Raw genomic sequence first — 20,023 nt, forward strand, 5'->3', positions numbered from 1 at the left:
CCGTATCTCTAGCAGAAACAGAGTTAATAGGTGTTTTGTAAAATAAGTACGTCTTAATTCAATGGAGCGAATGTTTATGAACATTTTGCTTAATTCTTCGGCCCCTGATTGGTGGAACCTTAAGTTTTAAGTATCGTTGGAAAGGGGACAAATAGAACTATAACATACTCAAAGGACATCCCCGTATCCTTTGTAGAACAAGAGTTACGAGCCATAAAACCAAAGCCTGACGTAAACCATTTGGAGCCTGTACCTTAAGAGTTCTTTTCATTTTAATGCTATAATAATTGGACACCATAATTAATTAAAGAGGTACTTACCAGGCATCAAGCAAAGTGTTTCTTGAGTTTCTTCAAACTGTTTGAGCCCACACAAAGTTTTCTTTCAGCGGAGAAAGCTGTACAGCGGAAAAACTTTACTTTAGCTCGCGCATTTTAAATACAGTTTTTTCAACAAATATCATTTCTTGGAGGTTAATCATATGATAATTAAATACATTTGAGGTGCGGAAACTATTTTAATCATGGCTTTCATCATCCATATCAACAGTTTATCGGAAGGATTATGAAGTTCCCCAGCCATTTTAAAAAAAGTTATGTTTGGGTCTAATGATTTGGAGAAGGACCAATATTTTGAGGTAAAAAAGCATACAATATTTAGTAATATTTTGGAAAAGAGGATATTTATGCAGTTGATAAGCCTTGACAATAACAAAAAAACGAATGGCTAAAAGTGCGCCTCTTTTTAGGGTAGAGAGGAACTAAAAATAATAATTTTTTGGAAAAGGTGGCAATAAACAAGCTAATTAGCCATAATTTGGAAAGTTATCATTAATAAGGGGTAAAACATATTCTATTTAGTAAAATTTTGGAAAAAGGGAAATTTATTCAGTTGACAAAACTTGATAATAACAAAAACCGGCGCACATTTAGCCGCTCATGGATAAGGGAATAAGAGGGAATAAATTACAAAAAACATGGAAAATATTGATGTAAGTTAGTTTCCGCACCTTAAATTTAATTAATTATCATATAACTAACCTACCAGAAAAGATATTTATTGAAAAAAACTGTATTTAAAATGCGCGAGCTAAAGTAAAGTTTAGCTCCTTGCCACGAACGTCATTTGAGTTTGACTGAAGATAACAGCTTCTACTTGCAAACCACGATGCCTCAAGTACTTTGTAACCATCTTAACTCAAAAATCGAATGAAATTTACTATTAATCAGTAAATAATAACGAAATACCTTAAATTAACATTATAAAGATATTACTAACCCTTTAAACTTAAACCTCTCCCTTTAAAATAAACTGAAAAGAAATTCTTTCGTACAATAGATGAGGAACTAGCCCCTCAATGTTGACACAAAACTTTCTAGAACTATCCTATACCCCTGTGTCCACAGTGCAAAATGAAATACCTAGCAACGAAAACTTTTTCCAAGAACCCAGAGTAATGTCACGCTGATTTAGACCCCAAGCAACAAGACCTTGAGTCACTATCATGGTGCCTGGCCCGAGAAACTTCTAGAACATTTTTTATTTAACCTTTAAACTGACCAATCTCAATTTGGTCCCAGATTTAAAAGTTTTGCCTATTCGCTGATAACATGAATCCGCCCGGCTACGTAATAAATGTGGTCCACTATTCGCCAAACCGAAGTCAATCAACACACGTCATTGTCCCAGAGATTCTTGCGAGAAACTAGAAGTTATATATACGAAGTCCCTCCTGTCCCACCCTCAGTCGATTCCTGAACTGCTTTACGAAACCCTGTCGGCTCACCCTTAAGAAACCCTTAGAAGTCCGGAGTATTATTTTATATCGAAAGTTTTATTTTATTCATTTTGATACCTTTATTTTTCATCAATTTGAATCCCTAATTTTTCGGAAGAGAATCGGAGACATTTATTTAAACCCCTAAGTTGAAGAAGAGAAGGAGCGCGAGTGCGCGAGATATTAAAAGAAAAAAGAAAATAATTAACCCTTAAATCGCGAGAAAAGAAAAATTCATAATTATCTCTTAACTCGAGAAAGAAGAAAAAAAACCCTTAACTCTTAAGAAGAATATGGAAGAGTAGCAACTTGTCGTAAGAAATTAAACCTGAAACTATTTTGAAAAACTGACTTGAAACTATGGTTAAAGAACTTAGATTATGGTTGACGGATTGATTCATTTTTTTTTAAATCCTAACTTTCTATTTTTGAACATTATTGGTTTTAGTGCATAGCTGCACGATTTTAACCCAAACACCACTAAATTTAAATTTGAAACTTAAAGGAGACATTCCATAGAGGTTATAAATTGCAAACCTCCCTTTTGATTTTTGTTTAATTTTTTTATTTTTAATTTTGACCCCTATAAAAGTGTGTGAAATTTATGAATAAGATTGAATATTATGTTGAATATTAAAAATTTGGATTAGAATCTATTTTGACTCTCAATTGGCACATACCATCAAAAACGCGGTCACTTTTGATTCAGAAATTTTATGAGCCCCTCGTTCCCGTTAAAAGGCCTTAACTCTCCACAACTGACTGCATTCTAACATCTTGTCTAACGTTAGCGAGGTTCAATCATAAGTGAAAAGAGGTAGGTGTTTGTCTTGCATCTTCACCCCTCTCGTAAGACGTCGAACACCCAACCCACCCCCATAAACAACATATGAAGAAAGGCGAATAAAAGGCTTATAGCTCCTGGGAAAGAACCTCCCCTTACGCGGAGGAAAATAGTTCAGTAACGCGGCTCCTTCGGATCCTTGCGATCCTTCCACCTAAGGAACCGATTTACCAGGTACATAAATTCGCGAACTACTTTAAAAACTGAGAAGGGTGTCTAAAATAATCTTTATATAAAAATATTCACAATACCAAAGATTATTTGCGAGTAAGGTAGGAAGATCTTATCTATCAGGGCAGCTTTTGCAAGGACTATTTGAGACAAAGTGTATCTTTTTTTTTACGAGGAATGTTTTCTATTCTCGCGGTTACGGCGAGCCCAGCCGCCCGCGGCTCGAAAATCGGGATACCGCTGATACCTAGCCAAGGCTTAGTGTAGTTTTCGAGTCTACTATTATTTGCAGAGCTTTTTTCTGTTTAAATTAAAAAGATTTAATAATATTTAGTTGAAGATCTATTAAATGACTCGAAAATTTTCGAAACTTGAGCTATAAAACGTTGAATATATTATAACGACTACCGAATGATAGCGCAAATTTGTCTTCCGAGCTTCCCGGTTAGGTCGACGGCGAGGTCGAGTCGAGGTCGGATGCAAGAAAATAGTAATAGCCGTCGCTGATTGGTCTGGCATTAAAGAGGTTATTTACGGTATGGGAGCTTATAATTGGTTAGAAGCTTTTATGTTTTTTTCGTTAGTTTTTTCTTTGGGAATGTCATGAAATCCATGGCCAAAGCTATAGAAAAGTGGGACTTACGTACTTTATGTGTGAAGCATAATCCGAAACTTATTTCTGCGATAGATTGCACCAGTCGGTGTAGTAATTATGTAAGTATTTGGTTCTCCGGCAAGATCTGTTATTTTGGCTGGTAGCCATCTTCTAGGTGCAACATAATACCGCACAGAGGTCCCAATTTGGTAGTCATGTTCTTCGCGATGTTTCTCGTTATTGATCATGTGATGACTGTGATGACGTCGGGTCTCCAAGTTGTTGCGAATTAAATTGGTTGGATATTTTCGTTGTAAATGTTTATTTGTAGTAACATTTGGTGTTTGGATCAGACGATCCATGAGCATTTCCGACGGCCGAGGAGATTCAGAAGAGGCATCGCTCGGTACTCAAGAAGGACGTAATGGGGATCAACGCCAGCTTGCTTGACTTTATTCAGTAAGTTCTTTAGTGCTTGGATGTCTTTCCGCCATGCCGTTTGATTGTGGGAAGTGAGGACATGATGTGCCGTGCTCTAAATCCCACTTGTAGCGGATAAATTTTACTAGATCCTCTACAGTAGGAATATTTGCTGCTTTAAGTTTTAGATTCATGAGTAGCCATATTTTCCTTATTCATAATAGAACTAGAATCACCCCTCTCAATGTTTCCAGTGGCCTGTAGGCCTACTTTTGGGGATGAATTAATAATAATAATAATAATAATAATAATAATGTTTATTTTTCAGTAAAAAAAATAAATTCCACTGAAGGCAACCAGATTAAGGACAAGTCCCATTATCGCACTGGTTGCCAAGACAGACATACAAAAATTAAATTAGAATAAATTAAATTAAAACAAAAAGAACAATTTTTAAACATGGTATCGCTTTTGTTTGAGATAACAATCAAGGTCATTTTTAAAAGTATAAATTGTCATAGAACATCTAATGTTAAAAGGAAGCGCATTCCATTGTCTAATAACACGATTAAAAAAAGAGTGTAAAAAAGCATCACATCTACATTTAGAAATATACAAGTTGGGAAAACCAAAATATTACCTCTCCGTGTCAAGAGGTCTACGACTACAAACGTATTTACCTAGATATGGAATTATTTCACTTTTTTGAAGTAAACATTTACGAAATATTGAAGCAGTATTCCAAACATAGTGAATGTACAGTAAAGCAGACGACATTTTACATCCAATAAGGATAAATCTTGGACACATGGAAATCAGTCAATGGGGAAAAGAACAGGAAATGAAGTCTACGCTTCAGCTGTTTACCCTATATTCTGAAAGCTACATTCACAACTGGTTTGCAGTGTAAACACTATCGTCTCGTCTCACCTCAACAATATTCTTAGTTTGCCAACATGAATGTTAACGTTAAATAACACCAAAGCTAAATTGTAGCTAGACGCACTAATAGTCAATGCGCACCATAAAGAGAATAATAAGTCTGTAGTTACTACCCGTTTACCATTAGCCCTTTTACTAACCTTATAATTAATATTTAAGAGTGTATTTAACTTTCGGCTCACTCTGAACCGTTGATGTCTGTTCATTCCAGACACGAAAATCAAAGCCAAGAGTTTACTTCACCTCAGGCCTCAATTATTTACTCTTTGTTTCACTAAGCCTTTTGCGGATAATACTTGTTATACGCGCCGGAGTCTAGGTCTTAGTTTTCTTCATGAAATCACTAAACCAAGGATTATTCTATATACAGATGTAGTATAGCTTAAGCAATATATAAACAGCCATTTCAAATAACAATATTAAAAAAATCTTTGGAATATCAAAATGAAACAGAGCTTTAAAGCTACAAAAGTACTAAATGCATCATAATTACGAAAAATACTTCCACATATTCACTTTATATTATGGAAAAAGGGAATATTAAGGTTCTGTATGATTTCTTAACACATCAACACAAGGCTAACTGCTAACGCGTCGCACTAGTGTAACAATGGACGGACACACACAGACAACAAGAGTAACAAGGAGTGTAAATCCATTAGTGGAAGCAGAATTTTTTTTCCGAAACAATCTCGCTTATGTTTATCCTCTCTAGACTTCGCTAAAAACGTATTACTACTACGTAAAATATTAATAGACAGGCAAGGATTGATACCATTAAAGAAGGAGCGCAATATTATCCATATTTTCATTTCATATACAGAGAAAAGAAATTATTATGTTTCTGAGAGGAGCTTCCCATTTTGGTTGTTGTTTTGAAAAATATATCGCAATGCACGGGCCTTGATAGATAGGAGGCAATGAATGAAATATATCGCATGCACGGGCCTTGGCAGATATAGGAGGCGATGATAATCTCTCTCTTTGCACGAGAGGTTTATCTTTAATATTTAAATAAATATAATTATTTTTAATTATTTTAATCTTCAATAATTAACATTAATAATAGTTAAATCGTTTAATATAAAGTTATACCTATTATCATCTCAACTTTGCTAATATTGACGTTTAAAGTGAAGGGTACCCCTCATGCCCACTTTCTTCAAATTTTGGGGTATATATACGATTCGTTTCCATTATAATAGTAAGGAAAAAGCGCAATTGCGAAAACCTTTGGTGGCGATCCCACCTTAGGGAGGCTAGACGTTTCTCGTAACCCTAGCTGATCGCCGCGTATATCCTAAAACCAAACGATGATAATGGAGTAGAAGCCAATGATACAGATTGGTGTTAATGTGGAATAGACGGAAGACCAGTGGATGGTGGTGTTGGAAGCTAATGATACAGATTGGTGTCTATGTGGAGTAGACGGAAGACCAGTGGATTGTGGTGTTTAGGAGCCAGTATGTACAGACTGGTGTCCAAGTGGGATGGACAAAGACCAGAAGATGGTGGTGATTAGAAGCCAGTATGTACAGACTGGTGTCCAAGTGGAATGGACGAAGACCAGAAGATGGTGGTGATTAGAAGCCAATATGTACAGACTGGTGTCCAAGTGGAATGGACGAAGACCAGAAGATGGTGGTGATTAGAAGCCAGTATGTACAGACTGGTGTCCATGTGGGGTGGACGAAGACCAAACATGGTGGTGTGAGAACTCAAATCTAGAGTAGCCAACGGAGAGAAATACAATTTTCTAAATTTCTGTGACCTGTCAATGCGGTCCGGAAATTGGGAACACGTTTGCTCCGATACGCAAACTGCGAACGCGGTCACGTGGGTGTAACAACGGACAGACACACAGACACACACACACACAGACACGGCCGTTACAGAACCTCTCCTGGACTACGTCACACGGAGAGGTAAAAAAGTTAAGCATTCATGCCTCTCGTTAATACTAATATAGTCTAAAAGGGGAAAATAATAGCATCCGTTAATGATTCTAAACAAAAAAATTAAACCAGCTTTTTGACTTAACAAATACATTGGCAAAAAATTCAATTGTTTCAAACGAGTACTATAATCCAATCTTACACGATTGCGATTCATGGAAAAATTTATATAAGGTTGACCAAGGTAAAAGGATGTAAAATAACGCAAAACCCTCTCGATAGAATCTATATCTTTCTTTAAATAAGGTGACCAGACCTCTACACCATATTGTAGCAATGGAATAACCAGAGCATTAAAAGATATAAGCGACGCTTTCGAACGTCCAAACGTTCTACGAATCAAACCAGCTATGCGACGGGCCTTAGCGGTTATATAAATAACATGGTTAGACCACTTAAGGTCACTTGAGAATATTATACCAAGCAATTTACACTTGAAAACACGAGGCAAAGAAAAATCATTAATCTTATAATCATAATTTAGTACATTGCGACGCCTCGTAAAAATTATGAAAGAACACTTTTTAATATTTAAATTAAGCAAATTAAGCAAACCCCATTCAAAGATTGCGTCAATGTCACTCTGAAGAGTTACGGAATCCTGCAGTGTCCTAATAGCACGAGATAAAAAGGAATCATCTGCATATTGCCAGAGAGTGCTTTGTGCAGATATGCTCATCGGAATATCATGAGCGTATAAGTTGAAAAGTAGTGGTCCCAAAATAGAGCCCTGAGGTACCCCAGAAGTAACAGGAAGAAAACTCGAGGATTGACCCTGATAGACAACCCTCTGCATTCTATCCCTCAAAAAATCCGAGACCCAGAGCAAGGAATTACCACCGATACCTAGAGCCTGTAACTTAGAGACGAGACGATCATGGGGTACAGAGTCAAAGGCTTTCTTCCAATCAAAAATTACTACGTGTACGTCAGGAGGATTAATGGTGTCAAGGGTGAGAGCCCAAGAGTGGAAAGCTTGTACAAGCTGAGTTGTACAGCTAAATCCTTTACGGAAACCAAACTGACGCTCGGGAAGAACATTATTTTTTGAGCAAAACTCGAGGAGATTCTCACAAATAATAGATTCCATTACTTTACAAAAGACGGAAGAAAGTGATATTGGTCGATAAGATTCCAGCTCTGAACGACTCAAAGAACCACCTTTATAAAGGGGTACTACATTGACCTTCTTCCAGGCATCAGGTAGTTTACCTAATCTATAAGAGTAGTTAAAAAATTCTGACAAGGGTTTAGATATGCTCGTAGCGCACAGTTTAATCATTTTAGTAGAAACCCCTTCAGGCCCAGACGAAGAACTGGACTTTAAGCGTGCTATAGCAGCAGCAACGGAACCGGGAGTAAAAACGAGATCTGGGTTCCTAGTCGGATTAGGCAATGAAGCAACATTAAGAGGGATTGAGTCAGACTTATTGAAGCAAGATTGAAAAAAAGAGTTAAACATTGTCGCAATCGAAGAAGCGTCAGTGACAGGGGTATTATCAATATTCATAAAGTTCGGTATAGGTATTCTAGTTTTGCGAGCGACAAACTTCCAAAACTTATCCGGTTTGTCCTTAATCTTAGAGGACAAGTCATTCACGTAATCATTAAATTTAGAGCGAGTTTTAGCTTTTATCAAATTACAGGACCGTCTGTATTTAGCTCTGTTAGCCTCAGTTGGCTTAGACTTAAAAAGTTTGTATAAAGTTCTTTTCACATTAGCAAGGTGAACAATATCACCAGAAATCCATGGCTGCCGAGATCTCTTTGAGTATACCGTCCTTGAAGGAACACTGTCCTTAAAACAAGACCAAAACAATTGTAACCAAAAGTCCCATGTTTGATTAATGTCCTCGCTAAACGCTAAATGCCACGGAGCATGCTCTATCAGGCCATTCAATCCCTTCACATCAGCGTGACTCAACTGTAGAACTTCCGTGGATGAGCTTCTTGGCGTTGCACGTTCACATGCGATTAGACCAGTCACCGCATCATGATCGCAACCAGGAAGATTATCGATTGTTTTAACTTCCTTAATGAAGCGACGCTCATTAATGTAAACCAAGTCAAGAGTATTGCCAAGTCTAGTGCTATCAGAGACAACTTGGGTTAGACCGAGATTGGATACGCATTCATAAGTCCAACGAAGGTAGACTATCTGGGACAGGTCTATTAACACCAAGGCATGCCATGTTGAAGTCACCGAACAAGACAAAGATATTATGACTGTTAATAATATCTGTTATCTCACTGAGTAGAGAACATAAACTCAATATGTAGTCTTGGGTAACCGGAGGGGGGACATAAACGCAACCAAAGAGAATTGATCTTGAGTCGCATTTAGCGGACGAAAAAACGACTTCAAGACGTTTGCCAGAGGCAGTCTTATATAGTTCATTATCAATGACAGTCTCGACAGGCGAGAGATTTTGGCTAATAGCCAAAAGAACTCCACCACCCCTAGTTTCACGATCATTACGAAACACTACATAGTCTTCAGTAAAGAACTCAGTACTAGAAATATCCGCACTAAGCCATGTCTCAGTAAGTCCAATAACATCGGGTAAGTTCCGTTCCACAAAAACTGATAAGTCGAGAAATTTATTTTTTAAACTTCTTACATTCGCCACATGAAAAGAGATCAGCGATCTTGATCTCTTTGTACTTCTGTCAGCGTTAATATTGAGAGACCTCTTATCTTTATCGCCAGAGGTAAATTCAGTGAAAAAAGAGTCATTGAAACTAGGTAAACCACAATTTAAACACACGAAGCCAGAGTCCTCAAGATGAAGAGATTTTTTTAAAACATTCGAATAAACACACTTGACGTGAAAGTCGAGATCACACACACTGCAGCGAAAACGTTTCTGAGGCTTACGAAAAGACTTGAGGCAGACTTTACAACGACTCTTAAGAGTAGGTCCCGGATTCACCTCAATATCGCCCGATAAAATCAGAATAATGGAGACAAAAGTTAACTTACTGCACTGGCTGCATAGAGGCTTAATAGTCAAAGGTTTACTCTTAACAAATTGATGGCCATTGAAAGTAACGACATCAAAACAATGCGACGTAGCCGAAATGCGAAACGCAGGAATAGCACGTTTACACGCAAGAGAATTAACTGAGCCTTTGAGGCAAAAAAACGGTAAAATAAACACTAACGCAATACACACTCCGAAGAGACCGGTACCGCGTTTCGTCATATTGATAAGATAAGTTAGATAACGATAATCATAGAGAGAGAAAAATGTTGCGACTGCACTCAACGAAAACCCGATATTAAAATTATATTGAGGACCTATGATTGGTTATCGATGGAATCTCCACCGTTGTCCTTGCGAGCTGCCACTCGTTATTGTCCCCCATGCAGTAGTTTAAAAGTATACCTTCACTTTCTTTCGTATAAAATGCCATACCTGGAAGTCTTAGCCCCTTCTGGGCGCCACTTAGTCGCCAAGTATTTTCTATGAACAAAGTCGGTTTGTTTGTAAATGGTAAAGCCCCTTTCGAGCGCCGCTTGGTCGTCAAAGTGTCAAAAGGCTATAGAAGCCGTAAATAAAAAATCTTTGCATGCTATCTCAATAACCGAAGCCAGTATCTGATAAGTTAAGTTAAGGTAGGGTTAAGACCCATGGGATACACCACGGTACAGTGCGCGATATTTTCGCGCCAAAATAAATAACCAATAGACGATGGACCTCGAAAAATACCGTACATGATTGGATGCAATTTCAAGCACTCTCAAACATATAAAAGCCGGGAACACTGGTACAAAGGGATCATTACGATTATCTTTTTCAATGCTGATGGAGATCGGGAATTTGGAGCCAAATCAAGTCGACTGAGGGATTCCAGAGGATGCCACTAGCTCGTCCGTCCCGAACCGAGACTATGGACAAGTCATTGAATGTCCTAGCGCTGGCCGCCAATTTTTAATGGCAAGTTTAAACATAGTTCCGGGCCATGGCCCATCAGATCGTCACCACTAGTTCCCGCGTAATCATCGTACGTCGCTCTACTTCATCTAATAGACTTTCGTCAACGTTCGTCGTTCACCGCACCGTTGCAAAGTGATGAGTACTTTTGGGTTAAACTAAAGGCAATTAAATGCCATCGGTATTAATATATTAATATGAGACGTCATAGTAATTTGACCTGGCATCGGTCAAAAATGCATGCTGCATGAGTTAAGATATAGCTTTATCATGTTAAACAACTATTTTGGGGGATAACCATTATTAAATAATATTGTAGGGGATTATGTCGTAATAAGGGCAAAAGTAGAGCTCGGAATTTGTATAACTTTTGTTGCTTAAGTACGATCTCTTGAATATCAATCGGATCTATCCATTCAAAAAATTTAAGCCTATCTATACTTTCCAAAAACCTTATTCGAAACCAAAACCATGAATGTGTAATTTTATCCGTTCATGATTGCGAAGCGTAATTTTGGATTCGTAAAGGAGTTGACATAATCTTGTGCGTACGATTAAGAACACTAATTAACAGATAAAATAATTGAATAATAATTTTTAACGTCAATTAAAGACGTTTTTTATTTACAAATAATATTGTTACCGGATAGTTTAATCTGCAATTAAAGTAGGTGTATATAATTCCATAAAAAACCAACAACCTTATCTAATCCGATTGTGCAATACTATTTTTTATTCAGAGTTAAGTTAATGCTTTGCAGTTATCCATTTTTAACCGTTTCTTAATCCGTTATCTGCAAGCTGATGCATTAACTCGGATTTTCAACTGTCAGTTTATAATGATCTGGCGGGTCACTCGGGTGGTCGTGGACGGTGGTACAAGTGTTTCGGAATATTAGTGCATGTAGACCTTGGTTAATGGCTACAGGTTGTTCTTCAGAACCCGAATCGTCGCAACCTGACGTTGTACAATGTGAAGTGACTGTTGGCGGCATTTTAACATCTCATATCGTGAGTCTTACCATGGGAAAACAATTTGCAAAATGACTGTACTGTAATAAGTAAGTACCAACATCTTATTTGTTATATATTATTTTCCAAAATAGTTACTATTTCTTACGAAAATGCGTCGTATACACAAGGATCCAAGACCAACTTAAGCACAGGGAACTTAAAATACCACGTTGAGAAGAGACATCCTAAATATAGTACTGATCGCGATTATCAATAGTGATTTGCAGTAGCTAATACCTATAGATGTATAGAAATCATACTTTTATATACAGGAGAAGTCCATGTCCATGTGCATAACAGGTTTAAAAAAAGACGTCAGACTTCAAATATGGCAAGTTTTTCAACAGCTCGCATATTATCATCACCTGTTTTTCGGTTTCGGTGGTATCCATTTTGAGGGTTGTTTTGTTTGTACCCAACCGCGTTTCTGCAAAAGCGCCTTCAATGTCGCTGTTTATCAGGATCTCATATCTCTTGATCATGCTTCTTGAGCTAATTTTAAGGTGTGTTCTTTCCCTAGTAGCATTTTCAATCCGTTTTGTAGTCGGTTTATTGTCGGTACAGGCGGTTAGTTGTCCGAATCGGTTAATTGTCGGTAAATGTCTTCAAACCACCTTAAGTCGGATACACGACTCAAAACACGATGTGGAATGCACCTTGCCTACTAAATGGCTCGGACATGAAGTATTGTAGACTGACAGTCCGATAATTCTTTCGGGCCGATTGATCAGGTTTGGTGTCGGCCCGACTAGTTTTCTACTGGGTTCGGTCAAACTGAGAGCAAAATGTCCTAGAATCTGGCGCCTACAATATATAATTACAAATATACGGGCATCCAGACATAGGCCCCTAAAACAAGGAAAAAGTTTCAAACTTGCAGTAATACGTACTAGCCAGCCCATCTTGTTTAGAAGAGATGGAAGTCTTTGGAAGATGTTAAAACACTGCAACACTTTCATTTAGCTTCATTTTACCTACTTAAGCACACTGTAATCCATTTATTTCTACAAGATAAAGGTTCAATAACATTGTAGCGAGAGGGGAAAAACGTGACGCTGGTCTTTATAATTACTAGCAAAGGCGCGGTTGTAACAAAGACTAGTTTGCAGTGGCCCGCTGTAGCGCAAAAGATAATATCGAAGTGCTGTATTTGTTCTAAATCAGAAGGCCAGGATGATGTCTTGCTTCACGTGTGGGACTATTTCCTTATTTTAAGGGTCATTGTTTGGGAGCAAAAATGTTTTAACAATTCCACTTAGTTTTATCCAGAAAAATGTCCTTTTTATAGCAGACTAATCAGAAACAACATGTATAGGTCCCATTCATTAGAAACTAGACTATTCAACACTCTTAGTTCACACTACAGTAATAGTATGTTTTACAAGTGTTAGCAATTACAGTGGACAATGCCTCTGATAACAAAAGGTTTAAGAAGAAGCTTGACCAGAGAAGGCCACACTTAGGACTTAGATTCCGAACTGGAAATCGAACTAGTTGCCTTGCTCACATGACCACCCTAAATCCCAGCCTTCTTGCAATAGTGAAGAAGAGTGTGGTCCTGAAGACATTGTGATTTCAAACTTGGAGTCAAGCATTGGCAATACTGTAGCTAAAGTAAAATGCAACTATAATCTTCTGGGTGTCCACTCTGTACCAATAGAACTGGTTTTTTGACATTTGACTATAGTGACGTGCACATGAGTTGAGCTTTAAGTTCCTTTGTATCTTTGATTTACCAATGTAGCATATCATATTCTCTGTCGGTTGCTGTACCCCATCTACCTAGCATATTAAGAGACTAACCTTTATCTCCGCGAATCGATTGTAGAAGGACACAACCTCTTAAAGTTCGGTTATTCAAGTTATTCTAGGTTGTCGTCTTTAGTTAAAAAAGTTGAGCTAGTGCTGGGATTAAAATATTTAAAGATTACATATAGAGGTATAATCTACTCAGTCTCTTTTTAATATATTTGTTATACACGTCTTAAACGGTGCCGGCTGGCCTGCATTGGGGCACGGGGCCATGAGATCGACCCTGGAGATACTCCTTGATAAGCTTCCTCTTCATCTCTTCGTTGAGGAGGAGGCCGTCATGGGGTCCTACAGGCTCTACAATAATGGCTGTTGGGTACCCAGACTTAGGGATCACAGCTATACCAAGCTCTAGAGCCGTCGCTGACGATGCGCTCAGACAAAACCGTTACCAGTTTTGATTTTACAAAGCCATTCAGCACCCACTTTCCCAGTCGGGCCGAGTGGACTTACCTGCTGCCTTGTGGTACCGGGGTTCTAAGACTGATTCCGGCGCTGGTGCCAGTTACTACTGCCAAACCACAAAGGTCGGTTTTTCTGAAAGTCTGGGCACCTATGCAAGTGAGTTTCGGCGGAGATTGCCATGATCCGTTATTGCGCGGACTATTTCGTCAATAAAGGTTATACCGGACGGACTGTAAGAATTTATTCTGACAGTCAGGCCGCCTTGGAAGCGCTGAACCAGTGTCAGATCACTTCTCAACTGGTGTGCAGTTGCCTTGATCTGCTTGCGCGACTGGCAGCCCGCAACAGGGTTCAGCTTTACTTGGTGCCGGTCACAACGGTTATCATGGCCATGAGCAAGCCGATAGGTTTGCTAAAAGGGGGGCGGAGGCCAAGTTCTTGGGACAGGTGCAGTTCGTCCACATCCCGTACGGGTACGCTAGACGGAGTCTGCATGACAGGTTGACCGTCATTAATAATCAGCTCTGGCATAATATGGGGGGCCAGAGACAGACGAAACAGTTCGCTAATGGTCCCTGTGGGTCTCGGGCTAGAAACCTTATTGTGATCAGCAAATGGGATATTAGGCTGGCCACCTGTCTTTAAGTTAAGAAATTCAAAATTTCATACTCTGAACGATTTTAACGAATACTATGATTGCAAAGAAGAGTCGACAATGGATATTCACGGAGTTTCGCTGGCATTGACGACTTGTACAGCGTCCATCCGAAAGTCGAAGGATAATCAAAGGCTCAGTGCTTCTCAAGTACTACAAGCATGAACAGCTTCCTCCTCACACCGACTTACTCGAATGGTGGAACGAATAGACCTGGTTAAGGGTAGTATTGTCGTGGAATAATATCATAACAAGCTGTACCATTACAGGTCAATAAAGAAGTTTACCAAACGGTTAGCAAAATGGCAAGCGAATTTTTTCACTAAAGGGTCGTCAGTTGCTTTTGAGGGACATTTTTCTGGTGACACTTATCGAATTCCAATGAAGCGTTTTACTATGACACCAGATAGAATTTTATATTTCACTTGTGTATAATAGTGGTGGAAACGAGTATTTTTTTAATTCATTACTAATGTGAACAACCAACAATGTTTTTTCGAAATAAATATGTATTAATTCACTGGATGTTTGCGCAATTACATTGTTAATTAGCAATGAAGAGCAACCAGAAAAGGAACTAACGAGGCATTGTCTGCACAACAGTGACTTCGAGGGACATGTTCATGTATCTTTAAATGACTTTTAAGTACGTCTGTAATTGAGAATAGTACTTTACTCGTCCTTTATAACTTCAGATTCTAACCATGAACAACGATGAAGAAGGACACAAAGTTCAAATATCATAAAGTTATGACTGTACTGTATGCTTATTTTAACATAAGATGTTGAAACCAGGTTCATAATTGTTTAATAGGCAAACAGACTTATCTCAATTATATTAATGCTTGGCAGTGTTTTAGTTTAAACGAACGCTATACATTAACTAGTTTTGATGTTCAGTTAAGAAAAATTACCACATTACGTAATATGTAAGCTTATCTATGGGTAATGTAACTTACTCAACGTTAATCTGAATGGATACAGTTGATTGATATGGGCTTGCAAACCGTACATTTTTCAACCTACAACCGCATAGGCCAAGTTACAAAATAGAAGCTACTATTTTTTATATCTGGGTAAATTAACCGCGAATAATTTGTAGACATAAACGTGAATAACAAACTATAATGGATATCCGATTCCGAGCTCTAGGCAAAAGCCAGCATAGTTAAAATAGCCGATAGAGTGCTCTATGTTTAATTATAATGTTAATATTATTATGGCTATATTTTTATCCTGAAACAAACATATTTCTATACAATTGAATGAATGAAACTGACTCTACGTATGGCAAACCTTCGTTTAATTCTTATTCATACCCTGAAGCATTAACCGAACAATAGTAGTAGTAGATTTGTTAATGCTTGGCAGCCATGGTAGTAGAAAAAGCGTTACAATTTGGGGGCCCAGCCGGGATTGTTTCTCTATGCTAGTAAACTAGTACCGGAGGCAGTCCGAACTTATTATTAGTCATACTTAGTAGGAATGATAGGTGTGGAGAGAACTAAAATATTCATGTGGTAATTGAGGTCGTATGCAGTCACGGATTGATCATTCTAGTTGCAAACCAGTTTTTGGCGTATATTCGAGCTGTTCCGATTGTATTATCGCTTACAAAGAGTCCCAAGCTATAGATAGAGCGAAGAGGGCGAGGAACAGACATAGTAACAATATGAATCCAATAACTGGACAACTAGGGGGAGCTTCTAATGGTAGTACGGGAAGTAACGTGGGGGTTACGGCAAATAGTCCCAACAATCAAGGTTCACAGGTAGCTGAAAACGTCGGGAGTGCGATAGGAAACACTCAACCGCAACAAGTAGTCCCTTCCACAGTTAGTAATAGCAACCTGATATTAAACCCTCCTTCCATAGTGACTCAATCTAGTAGCAATAGTAGTACGTCTACCTTGACCACGCAAGCAATTAGTACCGCACCCACAGGCATGACTTTAATATCTACACCTGCTTTAGCTTTAATGCAGCAACAAATAGCAGCTTTACAAGCTTAAATTCTTTAGCTAACTCAGGCTAGCTCGAGTTCTGTACAATTAAATAGTAGCAATCAACAGACCTCGGGGGTAATTAGCCCGCCATTAGTAGGGGTTAGTCCTTCAATGTTAACAGTACAGCCTGGAAATAGTCCCAATAATAGCAGTGTTGTTCAAAGTACAGCCACACACAACACTAACATTAGCTCGGCGCAAAGTGTTAGTAGCCCGCTAAATCCTTTAGTCACGGTTCCGCCTTATCAACAGCAGTATAGAATGCCCAAAATAAGCACCCCCGTTTTTACGGGTAGACCGTTCGATCTAGGGACAAAGGATTTCTTGGTAAAAGTACGTCAAATAAGGGAAACTTTGGGGATGCCGGATATTAATTTTATACAGGCAGGGATTCCTCAAATGTTTATTGGACCCGCATTAGACTGATGGCAATCGTTGGCAATAAAACCCATAACTTTTGATGAATTCCAGCTTCTAGTAAAAAAGGAGTTTGATTTTCAAGTAAACGACACGGTATTACTGGATAGATTATTAAATCGAAAACAAAAGAATGGGGAACCAGTTCGCGATTATATTAATAGTATGCGCGAAATTTTTTTGCAATTAGAAACCCCGTTAGCTGGTCAACACCAGGTGCAATATATTTTCCGAAACCTTAATAAGACCATGAAACCTCTGTTATCACTGTTTACATATACTTCCGTTAGTGAACTTCTAGCCCATGCTACCCGCCTCGAAATGGCGCAGGGAGTGGCACCCCAGGGGGGAGATCAAGCTAGAGCGGTTCCTCCTGAAACTAGCTACGTTAAGAATGGGACGCCCGAAAGTAGACCCCAGCATAAGTCTTCTAAAAAGTCTAAGTCGAAATTGAGTAGCCGTAGTGGGGAGAGAATAATCATATGTAATGTATGTGGAGTGGAAGGACACAAAACTCCAAACTGTCCTACTGTCACGTGTACCATTTGTAACGAAAAAGGTCACATTCAGAGGTACTGCCCGACAAAAAATTTGGGAAACGGGAGTCGGGGAGGACCGAAAGGGGACGGCCCTGCCCCGAAACAAAAGTAATAAAAACCTTACAAAATAGCCCCCTAGCAGCTGACTGCTTTCAGGTTTCAAACGATACTACCAAAAGTAAATGTCTTATAGAAATTAGCATAGCGAGTGTTCCTACTCTTGCATTATTGGATTCTGGTAGCTCAGTTACCCTTATAGATAGAGAATTTTCCCAAAATTTCGAAAAATTTTAATTTAAGACTTCTTCAATTAATTATAAGCTTAAGGTGGTTGATCAAAGATTTATTATGGCTGATCAATTAATAACAGTACCGTTTGAGTTCCCTGGAAAAAAATTGAACATGATGCAGTCGTCATGGATAATTTAGCTTACCCTTGTATTATAGGAATAGATTGCCTTAAACATAGCGGTATGATGATTAACTATGGTAATTTAAGCTGGAGTTGGGAGTCGAATCCTTCGGTCGCGTATGACTTCTATAATAGTGGAATAAATTTTAATTTAGAGGAATGCAATTTATTTGAAGATGAGGATTTCGACGTAGAGGCTATAGAGAAGGCGTTAGCAGAAGCTCCCATAGATGAAGAAAAAAGAAATAAGTTACGAGCACTAGTCACAGGATTTAAGTGTGTGTTTTCCACCACTGCTGGATTGACCATATCGGCGGAGCATTATGTCGACACGGGTGATAGTAAACCGATAGCGTGTCCACCATATCGTAACTCTCCTCGCAAAAAGGAGATAATAGACGAAATAGTCAAAGAGATGCTAGATTTAAATCTCATTGAACCATGTCATAGCCCATGGAACGCTCCGACCCTACTAGTTGGCAAACCCGATGGAAAATTCCGCCTAGTTATAGACTATAGGAAAGTAAATAGTGTGACTAGAAAGGACTAGTACCCCTTACCAAGAATCGAGGATATATTAGAATCAGTTAGAACCCCCGATTATATTACGGTACTAGATATGAGATCTGGTTACTGGCAAGTGCCGCTGAATGAGAGTAGTCGTGACACCTGTGCATTCGTAACCCACAGTGGTATATATCGCCCAAAGGTTATGATGTTTGGCCTCACGAACGCTCCGGCCACCTTTCAAAGACTTGTCAACAATTTGTTTGGTCATTTAGCTAAAGAAGGAGTATTTGATTACTTCGATGACTTATACATCGTTTCTGATTACTTCGATGACTTATACATCGTTTCTGATTACTTCGATGACTTATACATCGTTTCTGATTACTTCGATGACTTATACATCGTTTCTGATTACTTCGATGACTTATACATCGTTTCTGATACCTTCGAGGAACATTTAAATAGTTTAGAAAAGGTATTAACCATTCTTAAAAACGATGGTTTGACAGTTAAGTCTTCAAAGGCCCAGTTCTGCCGGAAGAAAGCTCATATTTTAGGCCATCTTGTTTCAAAACATGGTATAGAAGTAGATCCGGACAAGGTTAGTGTCATAAAAGAGTACCCAGAACCGCGCACAGTTAGACAACTTCGCAGATTTTTAGGAATGGCCGGGTTTTACCGACGTTTTATTCCGAAATTCGCGGATGTAGCTACCCCACTCCATCATCTCACTCACGATAACGTTACGTGGAATTGGGGAAGGGAACAACAAAATGCTTTTGATTCTCTTAAAACTAGCTTGACCACCGCCCCTATCATAGTTTCTCCTAACTTTAAGTTACCATTCACGCTATATACTGACGCTTCGAATGTGGGATTAGGTGCGGTGCTCACACAAACAATAGAGGGAAAAATTAAAGTCGTCCAGTACGCCAGTAGAACCCTTAGCGCAACAGAAAGGAAGCTTTCAGTTACGGAAAGGGAATGTATGGCAATAGTTTGGGCCATATCAGAAAGGTTTCGAGTTTATCTTGAAGGAAACTTCTTCACTGTCATCACAGACCATAAATCATTAGAATGGTTGAAAAACGTTAAAGATCCAACGGGAAAATTTACCAGGTGGAGCACCAAACTACAATCCTTCGATTTTAAAATAGTATATATCCCAGGAAAAAATAATGTAGTAGCTGATGCGCTTTCACGCATCCCCGAGGCAAGCGAAACAGAATAAGCCTTAATAGCCCTTATAGACCAGGAATTAGGCGAATCCAAAGCTATAACTCTAGATAGGGAGATAATCCTAGCCGAACAGCGTCTAGATCCACAAGTAGGCCGACTTTTAACCTTTCTGGAGGAAGGTAAAATTGGCGATAGTGATAGAATAGCGAAATGGGTAGAAAGAGTAGCACCTTCTTGCAAATTAATTGACTGTATCATTTATAGGAACGTACCACTAGATCAAGCAGGGGGTAACAATGGCATTGTTCACGAGGGAAATAGTAGAACCCCACGTGGTGATAATAGTATCACCCATTGTAGCGATAATAGTTCGTCATTAGACTCTTATAAAATAGTTATACGCAAAGCCTTAATTAAAGTAGTTATAACGGCA

General features: G+C 38.7%; 1 protein-coding gene across 1 annotated transcript; it reads right to left on the reverse strand.

The window, feature by feature from the left end:
- Window positions 1-7,132: 7,132 nt before the first annotated feature.
- Window positions 7,133-9,910, reverse strand: LOC149660987 (uncharacterized). The gene is made up of 4 exons (XM_089843640.1): window positions 8,956-9,910; window positions 8,482-8,873; window positions 7,260-8,283; window positions 7,133-7,137 (listed from the first exon to the last, which is right to left on the reverse strand). Exons 1-4 carry the CDS (start codon window positions 9,908-9,910, stop codon window positions 7,133-7,135), a joined length of 2,376 nt encoding a protein of 791 aa, XP_089699766.1.
- Window positions 9,911-20,023: the final 10,113 nt, after the last annotated feature.

This window comes from Phalangium opilio, unplaced genomic scaffold (assembly GCF_054372755.1).
Source record: "Phalangium opilio isolate 3A_F unplaced genomic scaffold, DU_Popi_V2 ptg000070l_1, whole genome shotgun sequence".
In the NCBI taxonomy this organism is placed as follows: Eukaryota; Metazoa; Arthropoda; class Arachnida; order Opiliones; family Phalangiidae; genus Phalangium; species Phalangium opilio.

Excerpts from the sequence above, each read along its gene's own strand:
- LOC149660987 (XM_089843640.1), bottom strand. The coding sequence starts at position 9,910 with ATGACGAAACGCGGTACCGGTCTCTTCGGAGTGTGTATTGCGTTAGTG. Across the intron at positions 8,874-8,955 it reads GAGTTTATGTTCTCTACTCA|ACCTGTCCCAGATAGTCTAC; the intron begins GTGAGATAACAG and ends TGGTGTTAATAG. Across the intron at positions 8,284-8,481 it reads ACAGTGTTCCTTCAAGGACG|ATTAAGGACAAACCGGATAA; the intron begins GTATACTCAAAG and ends TTGTCCTCTAAG.